Here is a 26,236-nt window from a genome sequence, read left to right as displayed (position 1 = left end):
GTCTCCAAGTGCGCACGAACAGTCTGCAGCAGCAGAGCGCCGCAGACCGCCTGCCAGGCATCTGGCTGCTCTGCGTTTATTTCTGGAGGCGCTGCTTTTCGCACAATCACCCCCAACAGGTGGATAAGTCGACTGGGCAGGAACATCGGTTAAAAAACACCCTAGAGGCAAACTGGGCGCGCTGCTGAACCAGCTGTAATTCTCCGAGGAAACTTCCTCTGCTGTTATTTTCGTCTCCAGGATTTGAAGCGCGGTGTGCGCCAGGGACTGTGTTTGTCTCTCAAATTAGACCAAATGGAAGTCGTGATCAAGACTGACCGAATCTGGATGAGCAATCGGAAGACCGTTAAGTCTGCAGAAATAAGAGGGAAAAATGCAGACTAGACTGAAAAGCAAGAAAAAGACGGACTCTCATTGAGGAACCAACATAGGCTATAAACGCGCAGTCTGCAGACTCGCACTGCAGTTCCACCTCGGGGGATGCTTGATTCAAGTTTATTGAGGCTTTTTTTTTTCTCGGTGAAGAACATCTGCTGTATGTCCTCATGTGTCCCCAGGATATCTTCCAAAGGAGTAAAACTACTCTCCATGAGCGACGCACCAATGCCCAACAATTAAAAGGTAAGTTTGTTGCTCATACTAAAAATGTCAAAAGCCTTTTTTTTTCTGGTTTAAAAGGTTTTCATGCTACACAGGAATAGACTGTAGGGAAGAAAAATTTAACTTGGCGCCTCTAGAGCCACTCTGCTTGCAAGTGGAGGACCCCAGCAGGAAGCAGAAGCCCTGACAGAGGAGTCATTTCTCATTTACGCAACCATTTATTAGCTGTTCCGTGGAACATTTCCCGCACACAAACAGAAATAAAAATGTCAAAATCTCACCTGTGAGTGTTTACATGCGCCATTTAAACCAAATGCCACATGCAGAGCTGTTGTCGTGAATTAGTGTGCGCTGACATTTTAATTAATGTGTTATTGTCATTGCAAACACAGGATTCTCTAAATGGGCTGCGTGGTCTGCTGGAGAGCACCTCTATGCCGAGTGTGCTGTCTGATCAATTAAACTCTCAGAATATAAAAACGTTTGGCTCAACATATGTCTTACCCCTGCACCATGGTGCTAACCTTTTTGTAAGAGCTCAAATGTGATCATATACGGAGTCCAGTAAACTGTAATTACTCCCTCTCTGAACAGAAGTGTGTCTGTGTTTCAAATCAGTTCACAGAAGTCAGCAGACCTTCCACAAAAATGTTGTGGCTACTGAAATTTCCAAATTGATTCGTCAAGTGTCTTTTTTAATGACAAAAACACATCAACAGAAGGCAGCATTCAAGCAAAATATAGTAAAAAACACGATCGTTGATATAGAGTGAAGTAGTTGAGTATAGCCTATGCGAGCTCACCTTATATCAGAGACAAGAACATAACCCAAAGCTTTTATACTCCTCAGTGGAATAGTTGTTGTCAGACCAACTTTGAGGAGAATTTAATATTTACTATAAATCAATATTTCTTTATAACAAGTGTTGAAATTAGCTCCTCTTTTGGCACCATGATCTGTCGTACTGTAGTAACACTTTCTCTGCACAGTATCTGAGTTTTACTCTGAGGCTGGAGTTATTCAGCAGCAGTGACTGCAGGGTGCCCATGTGGCCAGTTCATAAGCATTTTGTTTCAAATTGAAGCTGTTCAGCAAAAGACCATAGCAATATCAAACTAACACCGCAGGGTCTCAAATGAGGTGTGAAAATGTGCTGCCAGAGGAGCCCTGGAGTTCACAGAGTTCTCAGTGGAGCAAAATCTTTCTTTTTACCGTTTTCTGAAGTTCTTTTCTTTCATGGGGGGAAATAATATGTCATTAGAGAGCAGCAAGTGGCAACTTTGCTGTAAGCGCAAATGAAAGATGACAAAATGTAACAGAAATGTTGCTTAGGAACAGCAGCCAACAGTGTAGCTTTAATTTTGACCACTTTCTGTTGTAGATTTGCCAGTCAGCCTTCTCAAATTACTGCCTCTAGGGCACGTCAAGTTGTTAGGACATTAAAACCTGAAAATTAAATTATTGATTGCACATTTGTAGTCGCTGTGAGGTTACTAGGCTACCAGTGGTAACAGGGTGTCACTGTTAATGCCAAGAAAGAGCAAAGCACACATACTATTTTTGCAGTTTTCAGATGAATTTATTAAATCTTAAACATCAGTATATGTCAAATAGTTTGTTTGAGGTGGAGCTTCTTTCCGTTGGATAGGGCAAAAATTTGTGTTAAGTAGCTAACACACTGCAGCACTACAACAACACTACAGTTTTTTAAATAAAAGGATAAGCTGTTTTTATTTTTGGTCTTAGAACAATAAGGCTACTGTGTTACTGTTAATCCAGTCATTAATATTGAATAGAGATGTTCAGTTGTCATTTAGAGAGAGGGCATAACACAAGCTACTTGTTGGTTTCTTTTATTAACATTTTCTCCTTTGTAGAGTGTGTCAAGGATTGTGCTGCACCCTTTTTCACAGGGCGCTGTGGATGAAAAGCTTCAGAAGATCATTAGAGAACTGCCAGTCAGCCAATCCCTTGTGTTTACATTCACTTTTTGTGAATGTCTTTAATTTATCAATAGTGCTTATACTGGCATGAATGTGGTTACAGTCTGAGGAAGTCCTTGAAGAAAGTGACAGAAATTACAAGGTTACGTTTTCTGTGATGGGGAACACTTGTTATTCTTGTTCTACTTGTGCTTAGTAATTCGGTATGGCAAGGAGTTGGTAGACCTCACCACTAGCAGGTTCAAGTGAAACAAGAGATCTAGAACATCCCCTTATCAGAGAGAGAATTACTCTGCAGAGTCACTGTGCCCTTGTGAAGTTTTGTTTCTGGGAAGCATCACATCCAAAAGAGCTGGAGGTGTCACTTTACTGTCACAGAGCAACCTTATTAGCCATCTGCTGCCTGTCATTTAGCAAATATGGTTCATGACTATTTCAAGCTAATAGTAACTCATAATTGTATCATCCTTCACTCAATAGCCGGAGCCGGATATGTACAGTATGTGTATAAAATGATGTGTTGTGAAACAGGTAGAGCTGCCACTGTCAGCTATTTGTCTCTGATTCTCATTCATGTCAGATTTACCTGATAGGTCAGCGTAAAACTATGCAACAATTATGTGAGGCCGTTGGAAAAGAGTATGTCTCTCCAAAATCACTAGAATCCACTCACTGAAAAAAGAGCCAAATAAATGTCTACATTACAGTTTTAGTAGACTAATGTCTTTGAACATGTTTGAGAGTCTTTGTTAATGCAGACTCTCTTCCCTCCTGTTTATTTATTTGACACTGAATTACTTAACTTTAGGTAGAGCTTGGATAGAAAGTTCATTTTTGAATGGACAAGGGTTATCGACCTGTTTCTTTCCTCTCTTTCTGCATTATTATCTCACCTCTGTCCTTGTCCTTCCTCTCTTTCCAGTTTTCTTACTTGTGAAAATGTCAATGTCAAGTGTCTTCTTTCTATCACACCTTTATCCCTGTCCCTTCTAGTGTGAACTCCCTCAGCCTGGCAGCAGTTGTAGCCGTGTTAAGGGTGCTGGTAAGCTGAAGCCCGGGGAGATGTCACAACTCTACTACCGGCGGACTGACAGCTCCTCTTACCGGGACCGCATCCCGCTGAGAATTGTGCGAGCTGAATCGGAGCTGTCGCCTTTGGAAAAAGCTTATCTCGGAGCTGTGGAGAAGGGGGACTATGCTAGTGTCAAACAGGCTTTGGAGGTGTGTCTTTGTAAATGCATGGCATTATGGATCGATGGGTTCGGTAAACAGATTAGTGAATACAGCCACTGAAACTATAGGGTGGATAATAAAACTCTATACTCTGTAATTACATGAATTAAAAATGATCAGAAGATTTATGAGTAACATCTGCAGCTGTGATGGCTGTCTTCTTTCCAATGACATCTGTGGCCTTATTTCAACCTGACATAGTGTCAGACCTCGAGTAGACACAAAATATTGCTATGGACCAGCTGCTCTGTAGTTTCATAGTATCTCGGATGCCAAGCATGAAATAACACACACACAAACATAGGGCTTATCACATAGCTACGCCGTAAACAGTACAGTGCAGGAAAGCAAGAAGGACTCTTGTGAATTATTGAACCGAGAACAAATCTCACTCTTTAAGCCCTACTGTTGTATTTTGCTGCACATTTTCATGACAGCAATTGTTGCTGCCTGACAAATAATGTCAAACATGTCTACCAAAGCTACTCTTCCACAAATTCTATAGATTCTGATTAAAAAGTAAGAGTATTATCCTTCCTTAAAGTTTTGTTTTAGCATTGGCCGTACGCGTGACAGCAGTCTGTAAAAAGAATAAAAGAGAGCATACTCAGCTTTAATAATATCCTGGAAGGATTGGTGGTCATGTTAAGACCATTAAGCTTTATTACATGAATTTGTATCTGCATCCAAGTGGTAACATCTGCTCTTAGATGTTGCCTCTCAACCCATCAAAAAGCACCAAAAAAAGTTGCCCACGGCTTCCAGAGTTTTTGTTGTCAAATGTTTGGCAATGTATTTCAAAATAAACTACTACAGAGTACTACTACAATTTAGCATTGACTTTCAGTGCTGTCAGAAGTGAAGTTTTCATTTCCTCTTAGAACTGACTATGTAGCCTGTTTCACTATGTATTTTCCCTGTCCAATCAATTTTATTTTAAACCAAGTCACGCAGTCGCACTTGAAACAAACGCTGACTTTTCGATCACAATTTTTCAGGAGGCAGAGATCTATTTCAAGATCAACATCAACTGCATCGACCCCCTCGGCCGCACAGCTTTGCTCATTGCCATCGAGAACGAGAACCTGGAAATTATTGAACTCTTACTGAGCTTCAATGTCTATGTTGGTGATGCTCTGCTGCACGCAATCCGCAAAGAAGTGGTGGGAGCTGTGGAGCTGCTGCTAAATCACAAGAAGCCCAGTGGGGGCATGCAGGTGAGCAGGAGACTTAATGACTGACAATGATTCCTCACATTCCAGCGCTGTCTTAAACCAAAGATTGCTGATCAATATGGCCAAATTGTCTCTAAAAAACAAGATAGCAAAGTGGCCCACATGTCAGATCACAGTAGGGATTTTGGATATTACTATATCTATATCACTATACTATAAGTGCTACAGTGCCGTGTCAGCCATTTGAATACTGTTATTCATGTGTAGCTTCAAAGGTTTATACAGCTGCCTGGAGGCTTTTATTCTGTCTAAAATAATTGACCATGTATTGTTGGCAACTGCAAAAGCTGACACTTCAAAAAGCTGTCTTCATAAGCCGCTTCCCTGTATTTTGGAAAAGAAACAGGTTTTACAGAAAGATTGACTGAGTAAGCTCTTTGAGGGGAAATATGAAGAAGATTTGTCCAAATTTAGAATGTATTCATATCAGATGTTTTGTTTGTGTGTGTGTGTGTGTGTGTGTGTGTGTGTTAGCTTGGGGATTCAGATGAGCATGAGAACTCCAACCTGCCGTTCCTAAACAATCTTCTTGTTTTCGGTGATAAGAACCTCTTGTTTATTCGCTGCAATCAAAACAAATACTGTGTAATTATGGTCAGACTGGCATGCTTCTGCACTCAAGGAACATTTTATTTTACTTGTTCCACACACACATACAGTATACTGAATTTACCCAGAACACACAAATATATTCTTCACATGCTCACATGCTCTAGTCCGTTCCATTCCTGTCATGTCCTATTGGAGTCTGTTCAATTGGCTTTAATAAATCAGTGTTAAGTAGATCAATAAAAAGGGGGTATTCAAAAAAGTAAAGTAAGAACACAGTAAAGAAGGGAGAGGGAGGACACAAGACTTGTTATTTAAGCATGTTTTTTTTCAATCAATAAAGGGCCATGAAACCGAGGGCAAACTTCCCCTCAGCTGTGACACCTAGAAGCTGCCAAATTTTGTCATTTTTTTACTCCTTTATAAGATAGTGCTTCTTTTCCTCACATCAGTAGTTTATGAAAACAGATCACTCTAGCACTTCCAAATTTCCCCAAGAGGGGCTCATTGATTATATTAAAAGGCTTTACGATAACAAAGAGCATCCTATTTGTTGCCTGTCTTATATGCAATGTATTAATAAGGAGGTTCATTTTAATGGTTTATGGGAACTGTTTGCATTTGTCTTCTTACTTTGCCAGCTTTATGAATGATGTGTTTGTAATACTCTTTCAAGTGTTATTTTATTTGTTTTCCTGCTGAGGCACACATCTGTTTCAAACAGCTTTGTGATTTATCCTCTCAGTACAGATACGCCTCTGTCAGAGGCACAAACACTGGAGCTCATAGTGTTTCTTAATTAAAAGGGCCTTCGGGCACCTCTCGTTTTTGTTTTCCTTTTGTATTTTTTATTCTTTTTTTTCATTATCCATTTTTTTTGTCGTGGCTTTATGGCTTCAGTGCCAGCCGCATATCTGCTTATGAGTACACAAGGACAGCAATCGAAGGAATCACTCTATTTCCTAAATTTAACATTAAGCAGGATGCAAAGAGAGCATAACCACAGAAAATCACGCTTATTTTCCACACTCTCATTAAGAATAAAGTGGCCCAATGGTCACTCATTTGTGATGTTGTGGAATCCAAGGTGGAAACCAACAAGAGGGCTTAAAAAGTAAATTAAAAACCACAGCACATTGTAATGATGTTACACTTTTATTAAGAATTGTGACGGTGAGTACTTCACTCCTATCGTGGTCGCAAACATGTATTACACAGACAAGTGGGGCAGAAACACTGCTCCGTGCTTGGGCATAGACCAAGCTTGTTTGTTGTAGATTATTTCATGTCCCTCCCCCACCCACGTGGGGAACAGAGTATAGAGCTTATTAGATCATCCCACTCTGTAAAATATGATGACTCTCACACATTGCTCTGTGCCACTTTTGGAGTTTTCGCTGCACGCTGCCTTCTGAGTAGTCAGTAACTACATGGCAAAATTACTTTATAGCGTAATATGGATGATGCAATATTTCAGAAAAAAAAATGGTCCCATTTTTTTCGTATAAAGGAGTGATATAACAGAGTTTAACTGATATTGCTTTTGTGTTCCCTCATACGCAGCACAGTACACAATTTGTGCTTCTTGCGTTCACATCTTTTATCTTTTATCTTTAAGTCATTTTTCTGAAATCAACATGGATGACTATGTAAGTTTTAAACATTGCTGAAACATTGCAGACACCTCCAAACCAGTGTGGATTGGAATGTAATCCACACTGATTGGTTGATCAGCCTTTCCATCACAGTGAAACTCCTCAACATTTACATACCAGAATGGGACATGAATAGGTCAGGTTATTGAGGCTATTGTTCAGATATTTATGGTACCCAGAAGTTGAATATCAATGACTTTGGTTATTCCCTGACTTTCCCTTGACTAAACATAGAAGGTGAACAGCATGATACCTGCTACACATCAGCATTTTTAGCATCCCTGTACATTTTAACAATGCATATTTGAATGGAATACCTATTTATAAATACATTACAAATGACTAATATCCTATTTACCTGGAAAAGTGTGCATATAAATATATTGAATCCAATTTGAAAAGAAGAGCAGGCACAAGTTTCTCACATTCCCCTGCTGTGTGTAGAAAGGGTTTTCAGAAGCAATTAAGCAATTTGTATTTCTCCTGAAAGACAGTCATAAACTCACGTTTGTTTTGTGAAGTGAAATTAAAAATGCAAAAGACTGAAGAGATACAGAAAACTAAACAGCTGTGCATTCCTTTATTGAGATAGACCCAAGTAGCATTACATCAATAGAAATAAACCCCCTCTTTCATCTGTAGCATTTTACTAACAGAATTTGATATAGCAAAAACAAAACAACAAAGTATGGTATTTGCCTCGCTTAGCCTTGTAGCTTAGCAGTGCACGTATAGGCTCAAGTCCAATTCATGAGACTATTAATGTCATTTTATGTTCAAATTTGGACAATCTGACAAGATCGCATACACTTGGCATACATCTGTTCCACCTCAAATCTCTTTTCCTTCCATTCGTCCAGTGACAGTAAAAGAGAGAGGGCTGAGTCTTTTTTTTTACGCTCCTATCTCTTTTAGACTTTGTACAGCCCTCTTTCTAAAACTAAAGTGGCCTCCAACCTTTGCTCTTTCTGCTGCATGTTTCTAAATAGGTTCAAACTCATCACGTGCTTTTTTCTGAGTTATTTTCTGACTCTACTTTCCTCACTCCACTACATAATCAGATAACAGGCCTTCAATTAAGAAGAAGCAAAAAAGGGGCTGCCTCTTTCCTCTGCAGCCTGCAGCCATGTATTTCCACTGAATGGACAGGGAACAGCATAGGGCGTAGCCGGAGTGGGTGATAAGAGGGATAGGTGGAATGAGAATTATTCAGAGCATAAAGATTCTCCCTGACACCTGTGAAATACTGATTCTTTTAAATTGCTTGACCTTGTCCAGAAGGATCGATATGTATGGCGTGATGTTTGCAACTCGGACCAAGGACAAAGTTCCTCGCTGGTATTTGAAGAGTTTTCTTTGCAGCTGAAAATGGATTCAAAAGTTGATTTCTTGTTTTTCTCAATCTTACATCATTCAATGGAACAGGACACTGAGTTTAAATGTAATCTGTCAATCTTTGCGCTGTGTTTAATCACACCAATAAATTATTTTGAACACTGAGCCTGTCTTTTAAACTTCACAGAGAATAAGGACCCTAAGGCCAAATAATTAATCGATCACATAAAGTCAAATGCCTAATGTGTTGCTTGGAGAGCTTATAAAATAAAATATGTGTCATTCAAGCGTTTTTTTCCCCTCTACTCTCCCGTCAAAGGTTCCTCCCATCTTATTGGACAAGCAGTTTTCCGACTTTACCCCTGACATCACTCCCATCATCCTCGCCGCACATACCAACAACTATGAAATCATCAAGCTCCTGGTGCAGAAAGGCGTGTCTATGCCACAGCCACATGAGGTGAGAACACATTACGTATTTCTGTTGTGGTGTGAACTGTATTGCAGTTGATATCAGCTATTAGAAGAAACCCAAACCCTTTTTTCTCCTAAATGTCAAAAAACAAAAGTCTGTATTGCAGCTTGGTTGAAGTCTTTTTTAATGGATATGAAATTGATAAATAAGTCAAGAGAATACATTCAGATGATACTGAAGGCAACTTTTTAATTCAGCAAATACATGTATTTTGATGACGGTATTTACTCAGAACACAGTAAATATCACAGAATTTGACATATTCTTATTAAAAGATTCAGTCAGGAGAAAAAGCAGTTAAATCTAAGTTAATGAAGTTTTCTGTTAATGTGAAAGGGTTTTTAATATGAGCAACATTTGTAGGATGCGTGTTTTTTAAGGTTAGGATTAGCTGAGGAACAGCTCTTTTTTTCTGCAGATTGAACATTTTCATAAAGAATATAAATATTTTTCATACTGTATGAGGTCAACAAAGTATTTATTGTCCCTTTAACAGCTTCACATATAAGATTATTTACTTCTGTTGCTGGATCACAACATGATCACATAATAAAGGCTCATGAAAATATGCCCGTGCTCTGTTTGATGCTGCAGGTGCGCTGTAACTGTGTGGAGTGTGTGTCCAGTTCAGATGTGGACAGCCTGCGGCACTCTCGCTCACGCCTCAATATCTACAAAGCGCTGTCGAGTCCCTCACTGATCGCGCTCTCCAGTGAGGACCCTTTCCTTACCGCGTTCAGGCTCAGCTGGGAGCTGCAGGAGCTCAGCAAGGTGAGGAAAGAGAGAGAGAGAGAGAGAGACAGCAACCAGTAAAGCAGAAACATCATTTCATAGGATTTTTAGAAAAAAAGTGAAACTTTGGCTGTATTCTGCATTGATTAACCTGTATGTGCCCTTTCATGATACAGTCCTGTTACATTGAATCCCCTGTCAATTGATTAGCCGAGTGGAAAAATAATTGGTCAAGGTAAATGTCAGTTGATATTATAGAGAAAAATACATATAGAAAATTCACAGAATAATTATGAGAACAGAATCCATGCATGCTGTGGTCTGCGATTACCTTCAAATGTTTTAGTAAAGCTCTAAAGCAAAGTTTAAATGAGATCATGTCAGATCCTCTCAAATGTAATATGAATATTTCAGAACTCATGTTTGCACTTACTTTGCAAACTGTACATCTCTGTGATTTTGATGTTTATTGTTACTCATTAAATGCAGTTTTTTAAAGCATTTTATACTTATTTAATCATCTGTAAACTTAAAACAACCACAGAATATAAAATGGAAAGCATTTGAAACAGCTTCATGACACAAAATACTTAGAGGTAAGGTTTGGTTTTGAATCACCACTTTGCACACCTGTACTTTAATATTTTACTTCAAATGGTTACTTTAGATCTTATCTGCACTCCTCTTGTCAGACTTGAGATGCTAAGTGATATCTGTGTTCTTTTTCAGGTGGAGAACGAGTTCAAATCCGAGTACGAGGAGCTATCCCAGCAGTGTAAACAGTTTGCCAAGGACCTTCTGGACCAGACGAGAAGCTCCAGAGAGCTGGAGATGATCCTCAACTACAGGGATGACATCAACTTATTGGAGGAGGAGGGCAACAATGACCTGGCAAGACTCAAACTGGCTATTAAGTACCACCAGAAAGAGGTGAGCATCATGTTCTGTCATCCATAGCTTAAGACGAGGATTACATGGTAAAATTGAGTAAAATTAAGTCAGTGGGGCTGACATACGGCAGTAGTTTAATATCTGTAGTTAGTTTGATACTCACAAATGTATCACAATAAGAAACAACTGTATTTGAAGGACAAACCAAGATAGAGAAAGAAGTCAGAGTATTGGCCTTTTAAATAGTCAGAAATCACATTGTGTCTGTTGCATTTGTATTTTATCCTCCTGTTTACTTTTATTCATACTGTAGTGTGTTTCAAATTGTTAGATTTTATTCCCATATACCACAGGCAAACATTCACTGTGTATGTTTTTTTGGAGGGCTTCCAATCCGATGAGTTTTTGCTACACAATGCCAATTCATCTCGCAGATGTAGCTGCCAGTCAGAATAAACTGGTGTAATGATGTAAGATTAGCCTCAGGTTCTTCTTTGATGGCTCCAGATGCTTATTTTGGCACGGTTTTATCTGTTGGCCCTTTTGGGAATCTCACTCAGATGATGGATAGGCGAGCTTGAATTCTATAACTAAAGGCTCGCAGCTGCAACGTGATTCCATCTTAGACGTAACTGTTGCTGTCACAATGATTACTTCCCAAAAGAGACAATTTCATCATAGAAACACACCTGCTCTCTATTTGTCTTCAATATCATGTAGAATGTGTATATTATTCAATGATTTAAAAAAAGGTTGGTAATGAAGGCATCCTTTAAATATCTGGCATTATAATTTAGTTGACAAACAAAGATTGATACAGCCCTCTTATATCTTGTTTAAGAACTGAGAAATGTGATTGGGGCTTAAGATAATTATTTGACATTCTCTTTTGGTATTACTTAAAGTCAAATTCACTTGACAATTATTTAACGGAATGCTTCGAGAATGTTTAAAGCGTGTTGTTTTAATGAAGACAAAACAGTTAGGACTGATGCCTGCGTTTTGACCGTCTGGATGTAATGGGAGAAACAGGAGGCTTGGTTTATCGTTGTTAAGTTTAGCCCTGAAGGCTTTCTTAGGCTACATGTAACGGGATTTATTGGTATTACACAACATAGTTGTTCTGTTGAGTATAAAGGTGAGGCAAATTGATGTGGAAGCAGACACATTAATCCATGGAGAGTCTCATAATTAAATCATCTGTCTCTGCTGGGGGCTCTTCACAGTTGTCAAAGCAGGTGCACTTTGAGAGCCGTTGTTCCCTACATCATCCATTCAGTTGTTTAGTAATCAAGGCGCAGGTTGGCAGACAAACATGTTGAGTCACAAAAAGGGCAATTGGGAGTAGTGCAAGTATACAGCTGGACATGATGATGGGCATTCCCCTGTCTCCTCTGTCTCTGGCAGTAGATCTGTCATCCCACACAGTGTACACCAAAATCTTCTCCTGGTTTCTGACCTGACGGCTCCACCATGCATCTCCTCTCCCAGGAGTGTTTTAATTACACAGTTATGTTCCAGTATGGCCGTCCTCTGCACATTATCAATGACAGCCTTCGATTGCACTGCAGGTTTGATGGAGGACGATGTCTTATGATGTGGTTAACAATCCACCCAGCTGCCCTTTTCAAATGATAAATGTTCCTGCTACCCAGACAGTTTTGCATTGATCTCAGGTTAAAATTATTCTGCTGCAAACGCTCATTCTCTGATGGTTTGTAATAAAGCAAGGGTGTATGGGTCCGCTGTGAGAAACTATGATAGAGTACAGAATTAATTTGATGTTAAAAAAAGAAACCCTCCTATGAATGAGAAATGTTGTCTGTTTAGTTAGATAAGTATTTCAGATGGTAGAATAATGTTTTTCCAAATGCAGTCTTCTACAAATTGAGCTGAATTCACCTTAATTCTCCTGATTCAGTCTTGTTTCAATCCTAAAGTAAATTGTTTTCTGTTCCGAAATGATACATTTCTGCATTGGGAGATATTCTGTCAGATTTTCTGTTAGACAGGTATAACTTTTCCTTACAGCTGTGGCTCATTGAATTCATAACACTTGGCTATGAATGGGATTAGTTACTTCTGATGGTCACTTTACATAGAAACTTATGCCTTCAGTGTGTGAATGGGTCTGAATAGGTAGGTGTGCGGTGTCAAAGTGCTTTTAGTAGTCAGAAGACTAGAAAAGCGCTTTACAAGCTCAAGCCCATTTACCATTTTCTTGTTGTACAATTTGATGCTGCTACAATGCCCTGAAAGCATACAAAGAGAATACATCTAGGAAACAAGCTATCCAAAACATTGTTTTTTTTTTTTACATAAATTCATCCACTTTAACCAATATTCCTTTCCTTTGTCGAGGAGTACTCTGCCAAAAAGCATTGGCTTTTTCTGAGATTTGTCGGACATTCTTTTGTAAACTATTTGATCCTTTTGAGAGAGGGCACTTAAAGTGTGTGACGCATTAAAGCATTACACGTTTTTGAACATAGAATTGCTTCTTTAACAAGAGTAGAAGTAGAAATTACTCAACTCCCGGCAGAACCTGCCATAAAGATTCCTACTGCTGGAAAAATGATATCTGTACGGAACAAATGTACGCACACACTTTGAAAGTACACACATATACAGGGGCATTTACTGTGATTGCTTTGTGCTTGTGACAGAAGATCTTTAAGCCAGACAGGGCTTCGCTCCCTACGAGGCATCGGGGGTCAAGTGGACCCTCAGCTGGACTGGAAAGGATTGTTTGATGTTCCTGTATAGGAAGCTGCTATTATTTCAGAGCATTTTGTCTGTGGTGTGATCACCACTTGTCTTTTTTCAGCAATTTAGCAGACAAACACTCAGGCTCTTATAATTGGCATGACATTCAACCTGAATGTGTGATTTTCTTTTCTTTTTTTTCGCTTTTATAGTTCTGGCTGTTTATGAGAGATGCAGTGAGTCATGACGAGCATGTTTTGACCTTCAACTCAACACACAGAATGATAGTTCTCCTCTTAGCCCCCTATATTTGTTGTGTTGTGTACATTTTTGTATTTATCCTTGCATCTTTGTGTGTTTTTCAGCTGTGCTGCTGATGTGCTCCCGGGGTTTAGAAAGCCAATTTATAATGGTCTGAAGAGAAATCTCCACAGGCTTTCTGTCTGGAGAGCGGCGCTAACAGAACAGGCTGCGCTTTGATGCAGCAGGAGGCCCAATCAGATAAATATGATCAGTAACACATGTGCATTAAAAAGCAGATTACCCCGTTATCTCCCTGAGGGTTTTCACTCTAGATTAGTCTCATTCACATTGAAATACTTTTAAAAAGGGTAGGTTAGCTGCGCTCATTTTAGATCAGTGTGAACTAAAACAGATTCTTAAACATTGGAAATTCTCGCAGGCGCCTGAGAAAAGGTATCGCTTTTTTTTCTGCTGTAGTTAGATGTTGCCCCCTTGTGATGTCCCATAAAAACTGCAATTCAATGTTTCAAAATGTTTTATAGTGTCTCCATTGAATGGTTGTAAAATTGCAACAGGAATAGCTGCTATGTGGTAAAGGCCCATTAGCGCAGAGAAGCTATACACATTCAGGCTTGTAACTGTTCGTTCCTAAAACAGTGACACTCAGTACAGGTGAAATATTCTCTTTTTTTTTCTCTTTTTTTTCTCTTGTAATCTAAATGCATTCATTCTATCACAGTGTTGTCAAAAGGATGTTGTTTTGTTTTCGAAAAGTTATTGTAGTGCTCAGTTTATGTCACAGGTGTAAAAGTATAGTATAGTATTTTATATCACTATAAAATGTTCTGAAAGCGCCAATTTTCAGTTCATTTATTCATTTTTGTGGTATTTTAGCAGTGTTATGTAGAGTCCATCAAAGCTCTGTTATTATTGGAGAGAAAACTATTTTTTTTCCTGTACACTATAAAGAGTTGGAAGATTGCAACTATAGACTTCAGCGATGCTGCATGTATCCTTATTGGCTTAGCTCACTTGGTGCACTAGGCAAGATTTCTGGTGCCCCTTGCATTGCAACCAATTCCACCATCAATCACAATATTCATACACTTGAAGAAAACTAGCATACAGCTTTTCTTTATTTAAACGGTAATTACATTGGATAAAATAACATTAAGTAGCAGGATTACTTTCAACTTTGTGAAAATGGGTTTTATCCTCCACTGAAAAATATCTGAAATAACCAATGTTTGGTTTAAAAAAAACAATGGACTTCAAAGCAACCAAATATACTGTTAAAAAGAATGCAGAAGTTGTTTCAAACGTCACCAGCTGTACGTTGTGCCCTTGTCAGTCTGTGTGAGTTTGAGTGGAGTGGAGCTTTCATGTTGTCAATGCTGCAGGGAAACCTGTTTTATCAGAGCGAGAAAGCTGCCACACTGGTCCTCACACATACTGAGAAGCTCTGTGTTGGTATTTTTTGACAGTTTAATGCGGCGAGATGAAGGAAAAAGTTTCCAAACTGTACTTCAGACTAGGGAAATTTAAATATGACACTTTATTGAAGTTAAGTTTTGGACATACTGTGACAGACGGTTGAAGGGTGCCTAACCCGGTAGACTGACTTTGTTTGTTTTCATCCACTAAAAATCTTGTTTAAACAGCTTAATCTTTTCATTATTGTTTAAAATGCTCCTTATAAAGTACCTTATGTTATTAGGGTTATTCAATTACTATTATAGCTCTTGTGAATCGCCTAATTATAATATTAATAAACTCATTGTCATCGCCGTCAGTGCTTAATATTCCATGCGGATTAAGGCAGCTTAAATTTTTTTTGTTTGCTATAATAAATCATGTGTTGCAATGATGCAAGCTAAAATGTGTTAATGATGGATCCCTCATCTAAAAGTACAGATACCTGCAAGTGCTCAAAGGCTTCATACATTTATATGGTGTTGCACAATGATAATAAAAAATGGCTATTTTTTCCCCCTATGCTGTTCTTAGACAATACGTAGCCTGCAGCCATGGGTTGCTTTAAGACTCAGGATTTATTTGCTGTAATGATGTTAATTCTCAAATGAGTCATTAAAAAAGAACATATGCATGTTTTTTTTTGCTTTGGTACACAATAGTGGAAGCTGTTTAAGTGATAATTTATCATTATCTTAATGCGCTCTCTCACTCTCACTGTATTTCTCTCTGTATCTCTTTGTATCTCTCTGTCTCTCTCTCTCTCTCTCTTTCTCTCTTTCTTTGCCTCATTCAAAAAAAAGGATTGCTCTTTTTTCCAATCATCCATGAACTTAATTTCCTCCTTTATTCCCTCTTTGCATTTGCTCTGAAGTTTTGTTGCAATGCTGTAGTTATAGAATGGAAATATGAGGCATTCAACTCCAGACCCCAACACAGATAGGTTTCTCTAGTTCCCATAGTAACAAGGCTGCAGAGTTGGTGAATTGGCACCTAACATTACTGGTCCAAGATTTGACTGTGATGTATAAGCTTACTGTAACATATTTCACAACATTGTGTGCGCTTGTGTGTTTTTTCATTGAATTTTGTGCATGCTGCTGACTCATACAACAATAATACAACATGAGTTTGTTTCCCAGATATCTGCAGATTTTCCCCAGATGCTGCTGATGCTTCAGTCTATTTGGCTGAGGCAGACCAAAGCACATCTGTCGTTTTGAAACAGTGACTTTTGGCCTCACTGATGGTAAACCTGCACTCAGTTACCCAGAGGAGCATGACAATAGCTTAGTCAAAATTTCCTTTGTTGTTCTTTAACATTTTGCAATCACATAAGGCAATAATCTGACAGAAACACAAAACATCAAACCTGCCGTACAACAGAAAAGAAGACAATACATTTCCCACATGATGATTCATCTTCAAAACATTTTCAGTAATTAGTGTTGTGGGGAGAGACATAAAATAATGTCTGCTTTAGATTAAGTTAAATTAGTCCTGACATCTATGGATGGACTTCTTTATTATTCTTGGAAAATCAAAAAACATGTTATTCAGTCATTTTAAGTCACAATCTTGACCTGCTGAGTCAAGGGAGACTTCTCATGACCTCCTTTTGCAACATAAAACCTTAAAATCACTCTCCTCACTTATGAAGCTCTCAATAGTCAAGCACCATCAATTCACAAAGAGCTCATAGTGCCATGTCACCCCTCTTCAACACTATGCCTGCAGGATGCAGCCTTTTTTGTGGTACCAAAGGACTCTAAAAGTAATCTGGGAGGTAGAGCCTTCAGTTATCAGGCCCCTCTCTTCAGACACTATCTCTAGTTTTAGACTTTAGGTTTAAAACTTTCTAATTTGATAGAAGCTTATAGTCCGGACTGAGGCTGGGAGCCACCCCTAGTTGTGCTGCTATTGGTTTAGACTGCTGGGGGACCTGCTTGACTCTAACTGCGTCATTTACTACTATTGCTCATATGATCTTTATAGTTATTATCACTATTATTAGGTTGGCATGACAGACAGCACTGTCACCTCACAGCAAGAAGCTTCAATTCCTGGTGTTGGCATTTCTGTGTTGAGTTTTCAGGCACCATCCATGTCTGTGTGGGTTCTCACGAACAGTCCAAAGATGCAAAGATATGCTCATCGGGTTTGTCAGTTGGCTCTAAAAATTGCCTGAGTATCAATTTCTTCTTGTCAGCCCAGTGGTATACTGTTGACCTGTCAGGAGTGTACCCTGACTCTCACCTAATGACTGCTAGGATTGGCTCCAGTCCCCCCCTTGCAACCCTAATCAGGGGGAATGGAAATGGATGGATGGATTTTAACCATTATTTTATGCATTGTTGCTATAGTTCTATACTATTATTGATTGATCTCCTTTTAAAATATCCACTGATGGTTACCCAAACACCCGCAACACCTGTACTCTGAAGTTTGCATGGTCTGGACTAGGGCTGGGTATTGGAAAGAAGCTCACAATTCAATTTGATTTTGATTCTTAAGGTCATGATTCTATATGATATCATTTTTTTTAAAGCCATTTTATCGCTGTAGGTCAGAAAATATGACAAATATAACTTGTTCTAATTATAATTCTATTCTATCTTTTTTTTCTTTAAAGTTTGTTGCTCAGCCAAACTGCCAGCAGCTATTGGCGTCCCGTTGGTATGACGAGTTCCCCGGCTGGAGACGCCGCCACTGGGCAGGAAAGTTCCTCACCTGCGTCTTCATCGGTCTTCTGTACCCCATGTTTGCTATCTGCTACCTCATCGCTCCCAAGAGTCGCTACGGCCTCTTCATCGGCAAGCCCTTCATCAAATTCATCTGCCACACGTCATCTTACCTGACTTTTCTGTTCCTGCTGCTCCTCGCCTCCCAGCACATCGTCACCACAGAGCAGGACAGGCAGGGCCCTGCACCCACAACAGTGGAGTGGATGATCCTGCCCTGGGTGCTGGGTGAGTAAAATGAGTGAAGACTGAGGGTTTGTAGTTCAGGATAGTTATCCAAATGTAACCAAATTACCACATGGCAATAAAACATGGGTGAAATGGGAATAGATGTTGAAATTCGTAACATAATCATGTTTTAAGGTTCTGAGTAGTCAGTTACTTAATTCCTGAAAAATCATGTTTGTTCAATTATTTTGTCACTGTAGATCTCTCTGGTCATAGTTGCTGAATTTAGTCTAAATTGATTCGAGATTAATCTAATTTAAGGTTGTGAAAGTACTCAAGAGTTTTTTCTTGTTGGTTACTCTGCTCATGTTTATGCATACTAGCAAAGGGATTTTAGAGATATTATCAGTTTATCGTTTAGTCAGTCAGACAACCAGGTTTGGTCGAGAATTTGAGCTTCCCACACTATGCATGAAGTTTGGGAAATTGGCCTCTCATGAATATTGTGAAAGGATAAAAACAACATTTACACATCAGAATAAATAATTATAACTTCGGTAATTCACAGAGTTTTCAATACTGCTCAAAATCAGCTGGTTAATAACCAAATACCTGCAGGAACATGTAATATTCAGTTCTAACACTGTTCTGCAGTAAATAGCACAACTGTTACAATGGTAAACTTTCAAATAAGAAGGTTAGCATTGCCTCTGTTAGCATGTTAACATAGCACCACGGTGCCTACATATAACTTCAAGAGCTGAAGAGCCTTTATCTGTTCAATGAAAAACCTTTTTTTTTTCTAAAGAAATCTCTTATCTTTTGTCCTGATGACTAAGTCAGGGGAGTTTCATGTCTATCCAAGCTAGAAGTGCTCCAACTCCTACTCACCTGATATTGTGATACAATATACGAGACTATTTTCGGACCACTGTGGATGTCTAGAATAACTCTAGTTCTTCAAGGGAAACTTTCTTCTATGTCCATGGTTTGGGGATTATAGGTGATAATTCAATGTTTTTTTTCCCCCAAGGATTCATCTGGGCAGAAATCAAACAGATGTGGGATGGCGGATTTCAAGACTATGTCCATGATTGGTGGAACCTCATGGATTTTGTCATGAATTCTCTGTACCTGGCAACCATCTCCCTGAAGATTGTAGCCTACACCAAGGTAATAATTTTTCCATAAATAGCAGCAGGTGGGGTGTAACTTTGACATGCTCTCATTGTCTTTTATTCCTGTTTTTCCTCTTCAGTACAGTGGTAGTAAACCCAGGAACCAGTGGGAGATGTGGCACCCAACATTAGTGGCAGAGGCCGTGTTTGCAATTGCCAACATTTTCAGTTCCCTGCGCCTCATCTCGCTCTTCACTGCCAACTCTCATCTGGGGCCGCTGCAGATTTCTCTGGGGAGAATGCTACTGGACATCCTGAAGTTCCTCTTCATTTACTGTCTGGTAAACAAACAGGAATACTAACAAGCAAACACACTTCTACGAAAGTTACAGTAGATATGTGAAAGAAAAACTAACTAAATAATCCTTTCTCCAGGTCCTGCTGGCCTTTGCTAACGGGCTGAACCAGCTGTATTTTTACTATGAGACGAAAGCTTCAGATGAGAGAGGAAAATGCAAAGGTATCCGCTGTGTGGAGCAGAATAATGCTTTCTCCACGTAAGTCTAAACGTGTGTGTACAGAACAGATTTTAGATTTTGAGAAATGTGTTGGCAAAGATAGTCTTGGAATATTACTGTTACTGGCTGAAACATTGAATGAAAACTCTCAAATAGTCCAAAAACTAAGGAAAACTTGTCTTGCAGATTATTTGAGACACTGCAGTCCCTCTTCTGGTCAATCTTTGGTCTCATCAGTCTCTATGTGACCAACGTGGACGCAGACCATCAGTTCACTGAGTTTGTTGGGGCCACCATGTTTGGCACCTACAACATCATCTCCCTGGTGGTGCTTCTCAACATGCTCATAGCCATGATGAACAACTCCTACCAGCACATCGCAGTGAGCAAACATCAGAGGAATAAATGATGCAGCACAAACTGGTGTTTGTGTTGGCAGTGCTTTTCAAGTTCTCTTCACTCTGTTTCAGGATCATGCAGACATCGAGTGGAAGTTTGCCAGGACGAAGCTGTGGATGAGTTACTTTGAAGAAGGAGCCACACTGCCGGCCCCGTTCAACATCATCCCCAGTCCCAAATCATTCTGGTACCTCGTGTGCTGGATCAAGAGACAAGTGTGCAAAAGGGCCAGATCCAAGCGGCCTGAAACCTTTGGAACTCTTGGAGTAAGTCGGCTTCAAACCCTTAAACATGTTTAAATATGTTTTACAGAGATTGATAAAAGAGGGTTTGTTATGTTTGAAGACACTGTACAGAATCCAGTTTCAATTCTACAACTGACATTATTTGCTATTGATTTGGCTGCCAGTTTTTTAGAGGAAGAGTAGACCTGAAATTATTAGAAACACAAAAAAAATGTGTCAAATATTTGAGTTTTTACAATTTGGAGCAACCTTCCAAGCATTCTCTACATGTCAAAAATCAGGATTTGCTGCTGAAAACTGAAAAGATTGTTCATTTTTTTTGCAGCTCTAAAGATTGACAGGTTGATTTGAATGTTTATTTTTAATATAGTAGAAATCTGATGAATTATTTTGTGCTGGAACACTCTACAGCCACCGACATTGAGAGCCACAGACGCCTAAGTTTAATACAAACGTTCGATACCGTGAAGTGAAACTAAATATGCATCTCTTTCTCTTTCTCTTTTTTTTATCTCAACCTCTCTGACATGTGATATGTGCACAGAGGCGAGCAGCAGAGAACTTGAGGATTAACCACCAGTATCAGGTAAATGCAGTATATCTGGCAGGTTGATTATGAGTTTTTTGTAAAAGGAACCCGTTCAATCATTGTGAGAGGATGATGACATTTTTGTTCAAAGGCAGTTATTTTTTCTACTGATGCAGGAGGTCCTGAGAAATTTGGTGAAACGTTACGTGGCCGCAATGATCAGAGATGCCAAGACTGAGGAAGGCCTGACCGAAGAGAACTTCAAGGTAAGAGAGAATACAACATGACGCATGTATAAACAATATACTGTATGTATGTAAAAAAAAAAAAAAAAAACATGTGACAGAGAATTATCACTAAGACTCTGTAGTAAGACCTCATTCTCTTGTCTTTATGGGCCGTAACTATTTTGGTTAACCTTCATCTTAGTTTATATTAGTGCATTGGTTCCCTGGACACACACAAACCTTTGATACATTGTTTTTTAAAATAAGTTTCATTGATACAATCCTATCCAAATATGCCTACACACTTGTTCTCACCAAAATACCTTTCTTTAAATTGACCGGTAATGTTTTAACATTACTTTTATTTAATATGTGCTAATCTAATTTTGACAACCTCAGAGATGACAGGGCCTTGCGTCCCTCCCTGAGATCTCAGGCGACCCCTAGGGGGGCCCGGACACCAGGTTGGGAACCAATGCATCAGTGTCAAAAAAAAGAACAACCTAAGAAACTCACTGTTAGAGATACCTGAGCAACAACAAAAAGGCAAATAATTAAAAGGTAGCAACAATCTGCTGAACATAGCAAAACACTGAGCTGCTACAGAGCTAGATGTTTCCCTCAGGAGTCCTGGGAAAGTATTGTGCTTTTGTTTTCTCAACCCGTGACAGGCTGAGTCATATCAGCAATTTCAATGACCGTGTGTAAGATAAAATACCTAATGGCATGTTAAAGTAGATTGTCAGATACTTGCTAACTGTGATTTGGATCTTCTCAGAATATCCAAGAAGACTAATCTGGCAAGTGATGTGTGAAAAAGAGAGTGCTGCATTATTATTTCATGAATTACATTATATCCTCTTAGTATGGCATCACTTAAACATGAATAATTTCTCTGCGGAGTGTTCAGCATTAGTTATTTGATATTATTTTACCAGTCAAGTTCACATTTTGCTTCAATCACACAGGAGCTGAAACAGGATATCTCCAGTTTCCGTTATGAGGTGATGGGCATGGTGAAAACAGGGACGCCGGCTCTACAGGGAGCAAAGGCGAGTGGAAGCTCGGCGGAGTCTGCCCTCGCTTATCCCAACTCCTCCCTCAAGGTTTCTGTAAGTCCTCAGAGCAGCCAGACCAAAAGCAAACTCAACCGATTCAAGATGACCGCGTCCATCCTCAAACACTGCAGCTCTGTAGCGTCACCGAGGCCCCCTGAAGCCTTCAACGGCCTGCCCAATGGACTCCTATCGGTAGCATCAGACGAGAGCCCCAGTGAAAAGGCTAGCCAGAGGAGAAACTTTCCCAAAGATATTACTGACTTTGGTTTGTTCCAAAAACGCCACGGGGGTGGTAGTAAAGACGAATGTGGTGCAGGAGAGATTCCTAGGAACATGTACTCTTTGTCAGAGGAAGCAGGGGACTCAGAAGCTGAAAGGAAAGAAACAGGTAAAGATGAAAAGGAACTCCTGGGGACAGAAAAAGAAGAAAAGGATGCTGCAGATGAGGCCAGTACTGAAAATAACGAGGATAAAGGTGAGGCAAGAGAAACAGAAGAAAAGGACACAGAAAGTTTGCCCAGCAGTGACTCAGTAGCTGAGGGATGTTTGTCGGAGACATCCAGAGGGGAAGATTAATACATGATGATGGATGAATAGGCCTTTATGTGGATTAAAGAAAGACAGACTGACAATCAATGTGAGCTTAAAGTGTGGAGTCTTAACTTTTCCAGTTATTACTAACTGATGATCAGCTCTGATCTGTGGAGACTCAGGGAGGACTTTGGTTCAAGTGTTTTTAAAATACTGATATATTAGCAGCGGAGATGCAGTGAAGCGAATCAGAGCTCTGTATTAGCATTGTGAGGATTTGATTGTATGATAAAGTCTTTTCATCGTCTCTCAACCCTTACAGATGGGTAGAAAATCATTATTTTCCTAATCTGATCATTTTACTCTTCTTAAATCGTCTATTTCTCCCAGTCCCACGGTAGCCTATAGGGGCAAAGTGGTACAGATCTTTCCATTTGGAGAAACATGCTGCAAATTCAGAATTGAGTTAACATTAGATTTAGAAGTTTCTAATGTGAATCTTTTCAGACATTGCAGCATGTTTGCCCCTTGTCAGCCACCATACATTCCTTTTTCTACATGTGCCCTTGTTATCCATCATTCACTGAACTACATCAGTCTCTCTCTCTCTACCTCTTTTCCTCCTCTGTTTATCTTTACACTGCTTATCTCTCTGCATTTGTATCTCTATACAGCAATAGATGTGTTCAGTTTTAGACCTGACTCTCTGCCTTACTCTTGTCTGTTTCTGCACTTTACTCGCTTTACAGTATCTCAAAGTGTGTCTTCTCTAATCATGCAGCTACAAAACAACAACTCTCTCTCAATGTTTTTCTATGCAAAAACCTGGGATTGTGGTCCCTATTATTCTGAAGGGGATTATGGTACATTTAACAGGCAACTAATTCATGATAAACATTCTCGTATGTTGTTTGCATTGAGCCGACTGTGAAAGACAATGCTGAGATACAAAGTAGGAAGTTCAACCCAACAACCTTTAAAGGCAACATATTATTCATGTTTTATCAATTCTACGAAAGAATTATATTTTATTTTGAAGAAATTTGCTGTTTGAAATTGTTATCATTAGATGTCATGTTAGTTTGAATGACTAATGTTTTAGAGGTAAAAACAGTAAATCTACAATAAATGAAATACTTATTTGGCTTTTCTTGCTTTTGTTCAATACTGGTCAACAACAGACATGAGTTCTTCAACATTGTTTTCACAATGTGAGGGTTGCTTCCTTATCCTTTCATGCACTACTTTTTCGACCTTGAAAATGTTCAATGGTGAAGATGCAGTCAGAACATTTAGAAGAAGAAGAAAGTCAAGTCTTTTGTTCTTTACTGTTTAAACAGTCGTAAGAAACCCTGTTTGAAAACCAACATCTGAAATAACCAGTCCACCGCCTGCTGAGCTGACTGTTTCCACCCGATTTACATAGCTGTTTACTGTCTGTTTTTTTTTCTATTTGCACTGCTCAATGGCCTGTGAATTCTATCAGCGACGAGTGACAAAGCAAGTGCAGAAGAGATGAAATATTCAACAGATGATGCAAACAAGCTCCAAGTGTGATCAAAAGGCCGAGCTGGAATTCTCCTGGCTTTGAAATGGGTCTTTCAACTGCACTGAACCCGACTGTCACAGCCGCACAATCAAACATATAACAGATTTACTCACTATGATTTTTTTTGGTTTCAGTTAAATATATTTTAAGTGACTGATAGTTTCTTGACCTAGATATCTATTTTAGATTAGACAATGAAAGTGATTGATTTAAAATGGTCAGACTAAAATGTGTACTTTGTTTAATGAATATACATGTCACATTATACAGTATTCAAATTCTATTTATAAGACAAGATCTTACAAACAAGAGACGGGTTTGCTGACACAGTATGATCATTGTTATAATACCTTTTGTTAATTGTTCTGATATTTTTTTTTCAGATCTGTGTTTTGCCTGAGGTGTACTGTCATTTATGACCTGTGTTATTCAACACTTAAAAGAATATAAACATGAAAGAAGGACTTCTGTGTGCAGGGGTTAACTCTTGGTAACACCTTAGAGCTTTTATGTGAGGAACTTGAATCCAAATAAAATCAGTGTCAGTATTCTGTAAAAGCTAGGGGCAGGCAAGGGAGTGTCATTGTCAATATTCAAAAAGCTTCGTAAGACACTGACACATGACTGCATTGTTAATTTTTGTCCACTGGGGGGAGATGTTATGATAGGATGGAGTTCCTGCTCTCTCCCCTCATCTCTGGTCCAAAACAACCACCTGTTTACCTGGGGAGGACTGTGGCACCTTCCTGTTGATTGCAACAGGTTAAACGTGGCTCTGCAGCCTGTGTGTGAGTGCGTGTGCGTGCGCGTGCGTGTGCGTGTGTGCGTGTGTGTGTGTGTGTGGGTGGGTGGGTGTGTGTGGGTGTGTGTGTGTGTGTGTGTGTGTGTGTGTGTGTGTGTGTGTGCATGGAAGGGAATAAATAATTTGCTGGTATGGTTTAAATTATGTAAAATTGCTGGCTAAACTGAATAAGTATTTCCTAAGTCCTTAAAAATGTTAGTGTGTTTTTTTTTTAACAGGAGATAGCAACAGAGACAGGACGTTGTCTCCAAAGGGAGGAGGCCTTTTGGAGATTTTTCAGGCTGCTGCATGCTGCTGTCCCCGCTGTGATCAAAGAGGTCATGTGAGTTCATAAAGAGTGAGATAATCTATGTAGTGGTTTTACAAATGGTTTCAGATACATTACTTTTTTTTTTACTGCTGAAAACGCTCTATCTATCTTTTTTAGCAAGAATGTCAAACAAGAATGTCTAAGATTTTTTTCTTAACACTACCATTAGCATTTAGAAAGAAAACATTCAGGGTTATCCTGTCTGTATTCACATTGATGAAGTAAATCGTAGGGTTGAGCTCTTCAGTCAGATTCAACATTAAGGGAATGCTGGCTTACATCTTTGTCTCAAGCTCAGAAACATAACTGCTCACAAGTCAAGACTGCACATGACGACACCCAGGGAGCTTGTTACCAAAGTTGGATTCTCTCTTTGAAGCTGTATCAGATCAGGCTTCAACTTGAAACACAAAGAGTGCTGAAGGGAAAGGAGCCGGGACTGACGAAAAGTGGAGCTGATGAACGGTGAACATGACAGCAGGGATGATGAAGGGGAAAAGAGGAGACCGAGTAAAAGCAGGAGTTCAGGGGAGGAAAGCTTGGTGGGGAATGAAAAATCTCCTTCGTAAATGTAATAAGGAGACGAGTGGTGATAAAAATACAGTCAGGATTCAGTCAAGGAAAGTGTAAACGGATCATCCACAACACATTCATCACCATTTGTCTTTTTGGGGTTTATTTTACAATCTAATTTTCATGCCTTTCACCACAATGCATGTCATATTTGTTATTGCCAAAAGTGCACAATTTAGAAGAACACTTACAGCCTGGTGTTTGTGTTCACGGGGGGATATGACAGATATACACGTAAGCACACACACACACACACACACACACACACACACACACACACAGACACACAGACAAGCTCTAAACAAATCAAGTACCTACTTCTGTGCTTGTTTGTCTTTTTGCTGGTTAGAAGTGTGAATATACGCTTGTTTTTTCATGTTTTTCCTTTCTATTATTA

General features: G+C 39.3%; 1 protein-coding gene across 1 annotated transcript; it reads left to right on the top strand.

Annotated features, from left to right (window-relative positions):
• LOC109996155 (short transient receptor potential channel 4) lies at positions 1–22,726 on the top strand. The gene is made up of 15 exons (XM_020650158.2): positions 1–621; positions 3,538–3,765; positions 4,776–4,994; positions 8,871–9,011; positions 9,621–9,797; positions 10,488–10,688; positions 17,704–18,040; positions 19,014–19,153; positions 19,239–19,439; positions 19,534–19,655; positions 19,803–19,998; positions 20,087–20,281; positions 20,805–20,846; positions 20,966–21,055; positions 21,985–22,726. The coding sequence occupies exons 2-15, from the start codon at positions 3,607–3,609 to the stop codon at positions 22,648–22,650; spliced, it is 2,886 nt and encodes a 961-aa protein (XP_020505814.1). The 5' UTR covers positions 1–621; positions 3,538–3,606; the 3' UTR covers positions 22,651–22,726.
• Positions 22,727–26,236: the final 3,510 nt, after the last annotated feature.

The sequence above is a fragment of the Labrus bergylta genome, chromosome 14 (assembly GCF_963930695.1).
Source record: "Labrus bergylta chromosome 14, fLabBer1.1, whole genome shotgun sequence".
Classification (NCBI taxonomy): Eukaryota; Metazoa; Chordata; class Actinopteri; order Labriformes; family Labridae; genus Labrus; species Labrus bergylta.
This window is presented reverse-complemented; position numbering and strand designations above follow the sequence as displayed.

Bases quoted from the DNA above. Each gene is read 5' to 3' on its own strand.
- LOC109996155 (XM_020650158.2), top strand. From the start codon at position 3,607: ATGTCACAACTCTACTACCGGCGGACTGACAGCTCCTCTTACCGGGAC. The intron at 10,689-17,703 runs GTGAGCATCATG...TTTTCTTTAAAG, and splicing joins TTAAGTACCACCAGAAAGAG to TTTGTTGCTCAGCCAAACTG. The intron at 19,440-19,533 runs GTAAACAAACAG...TCCTTTCTCCAG, and splicing joins TCCTCTTCATTTACTGTCTG to GTCCTGCTGGCCTTTGCTAA.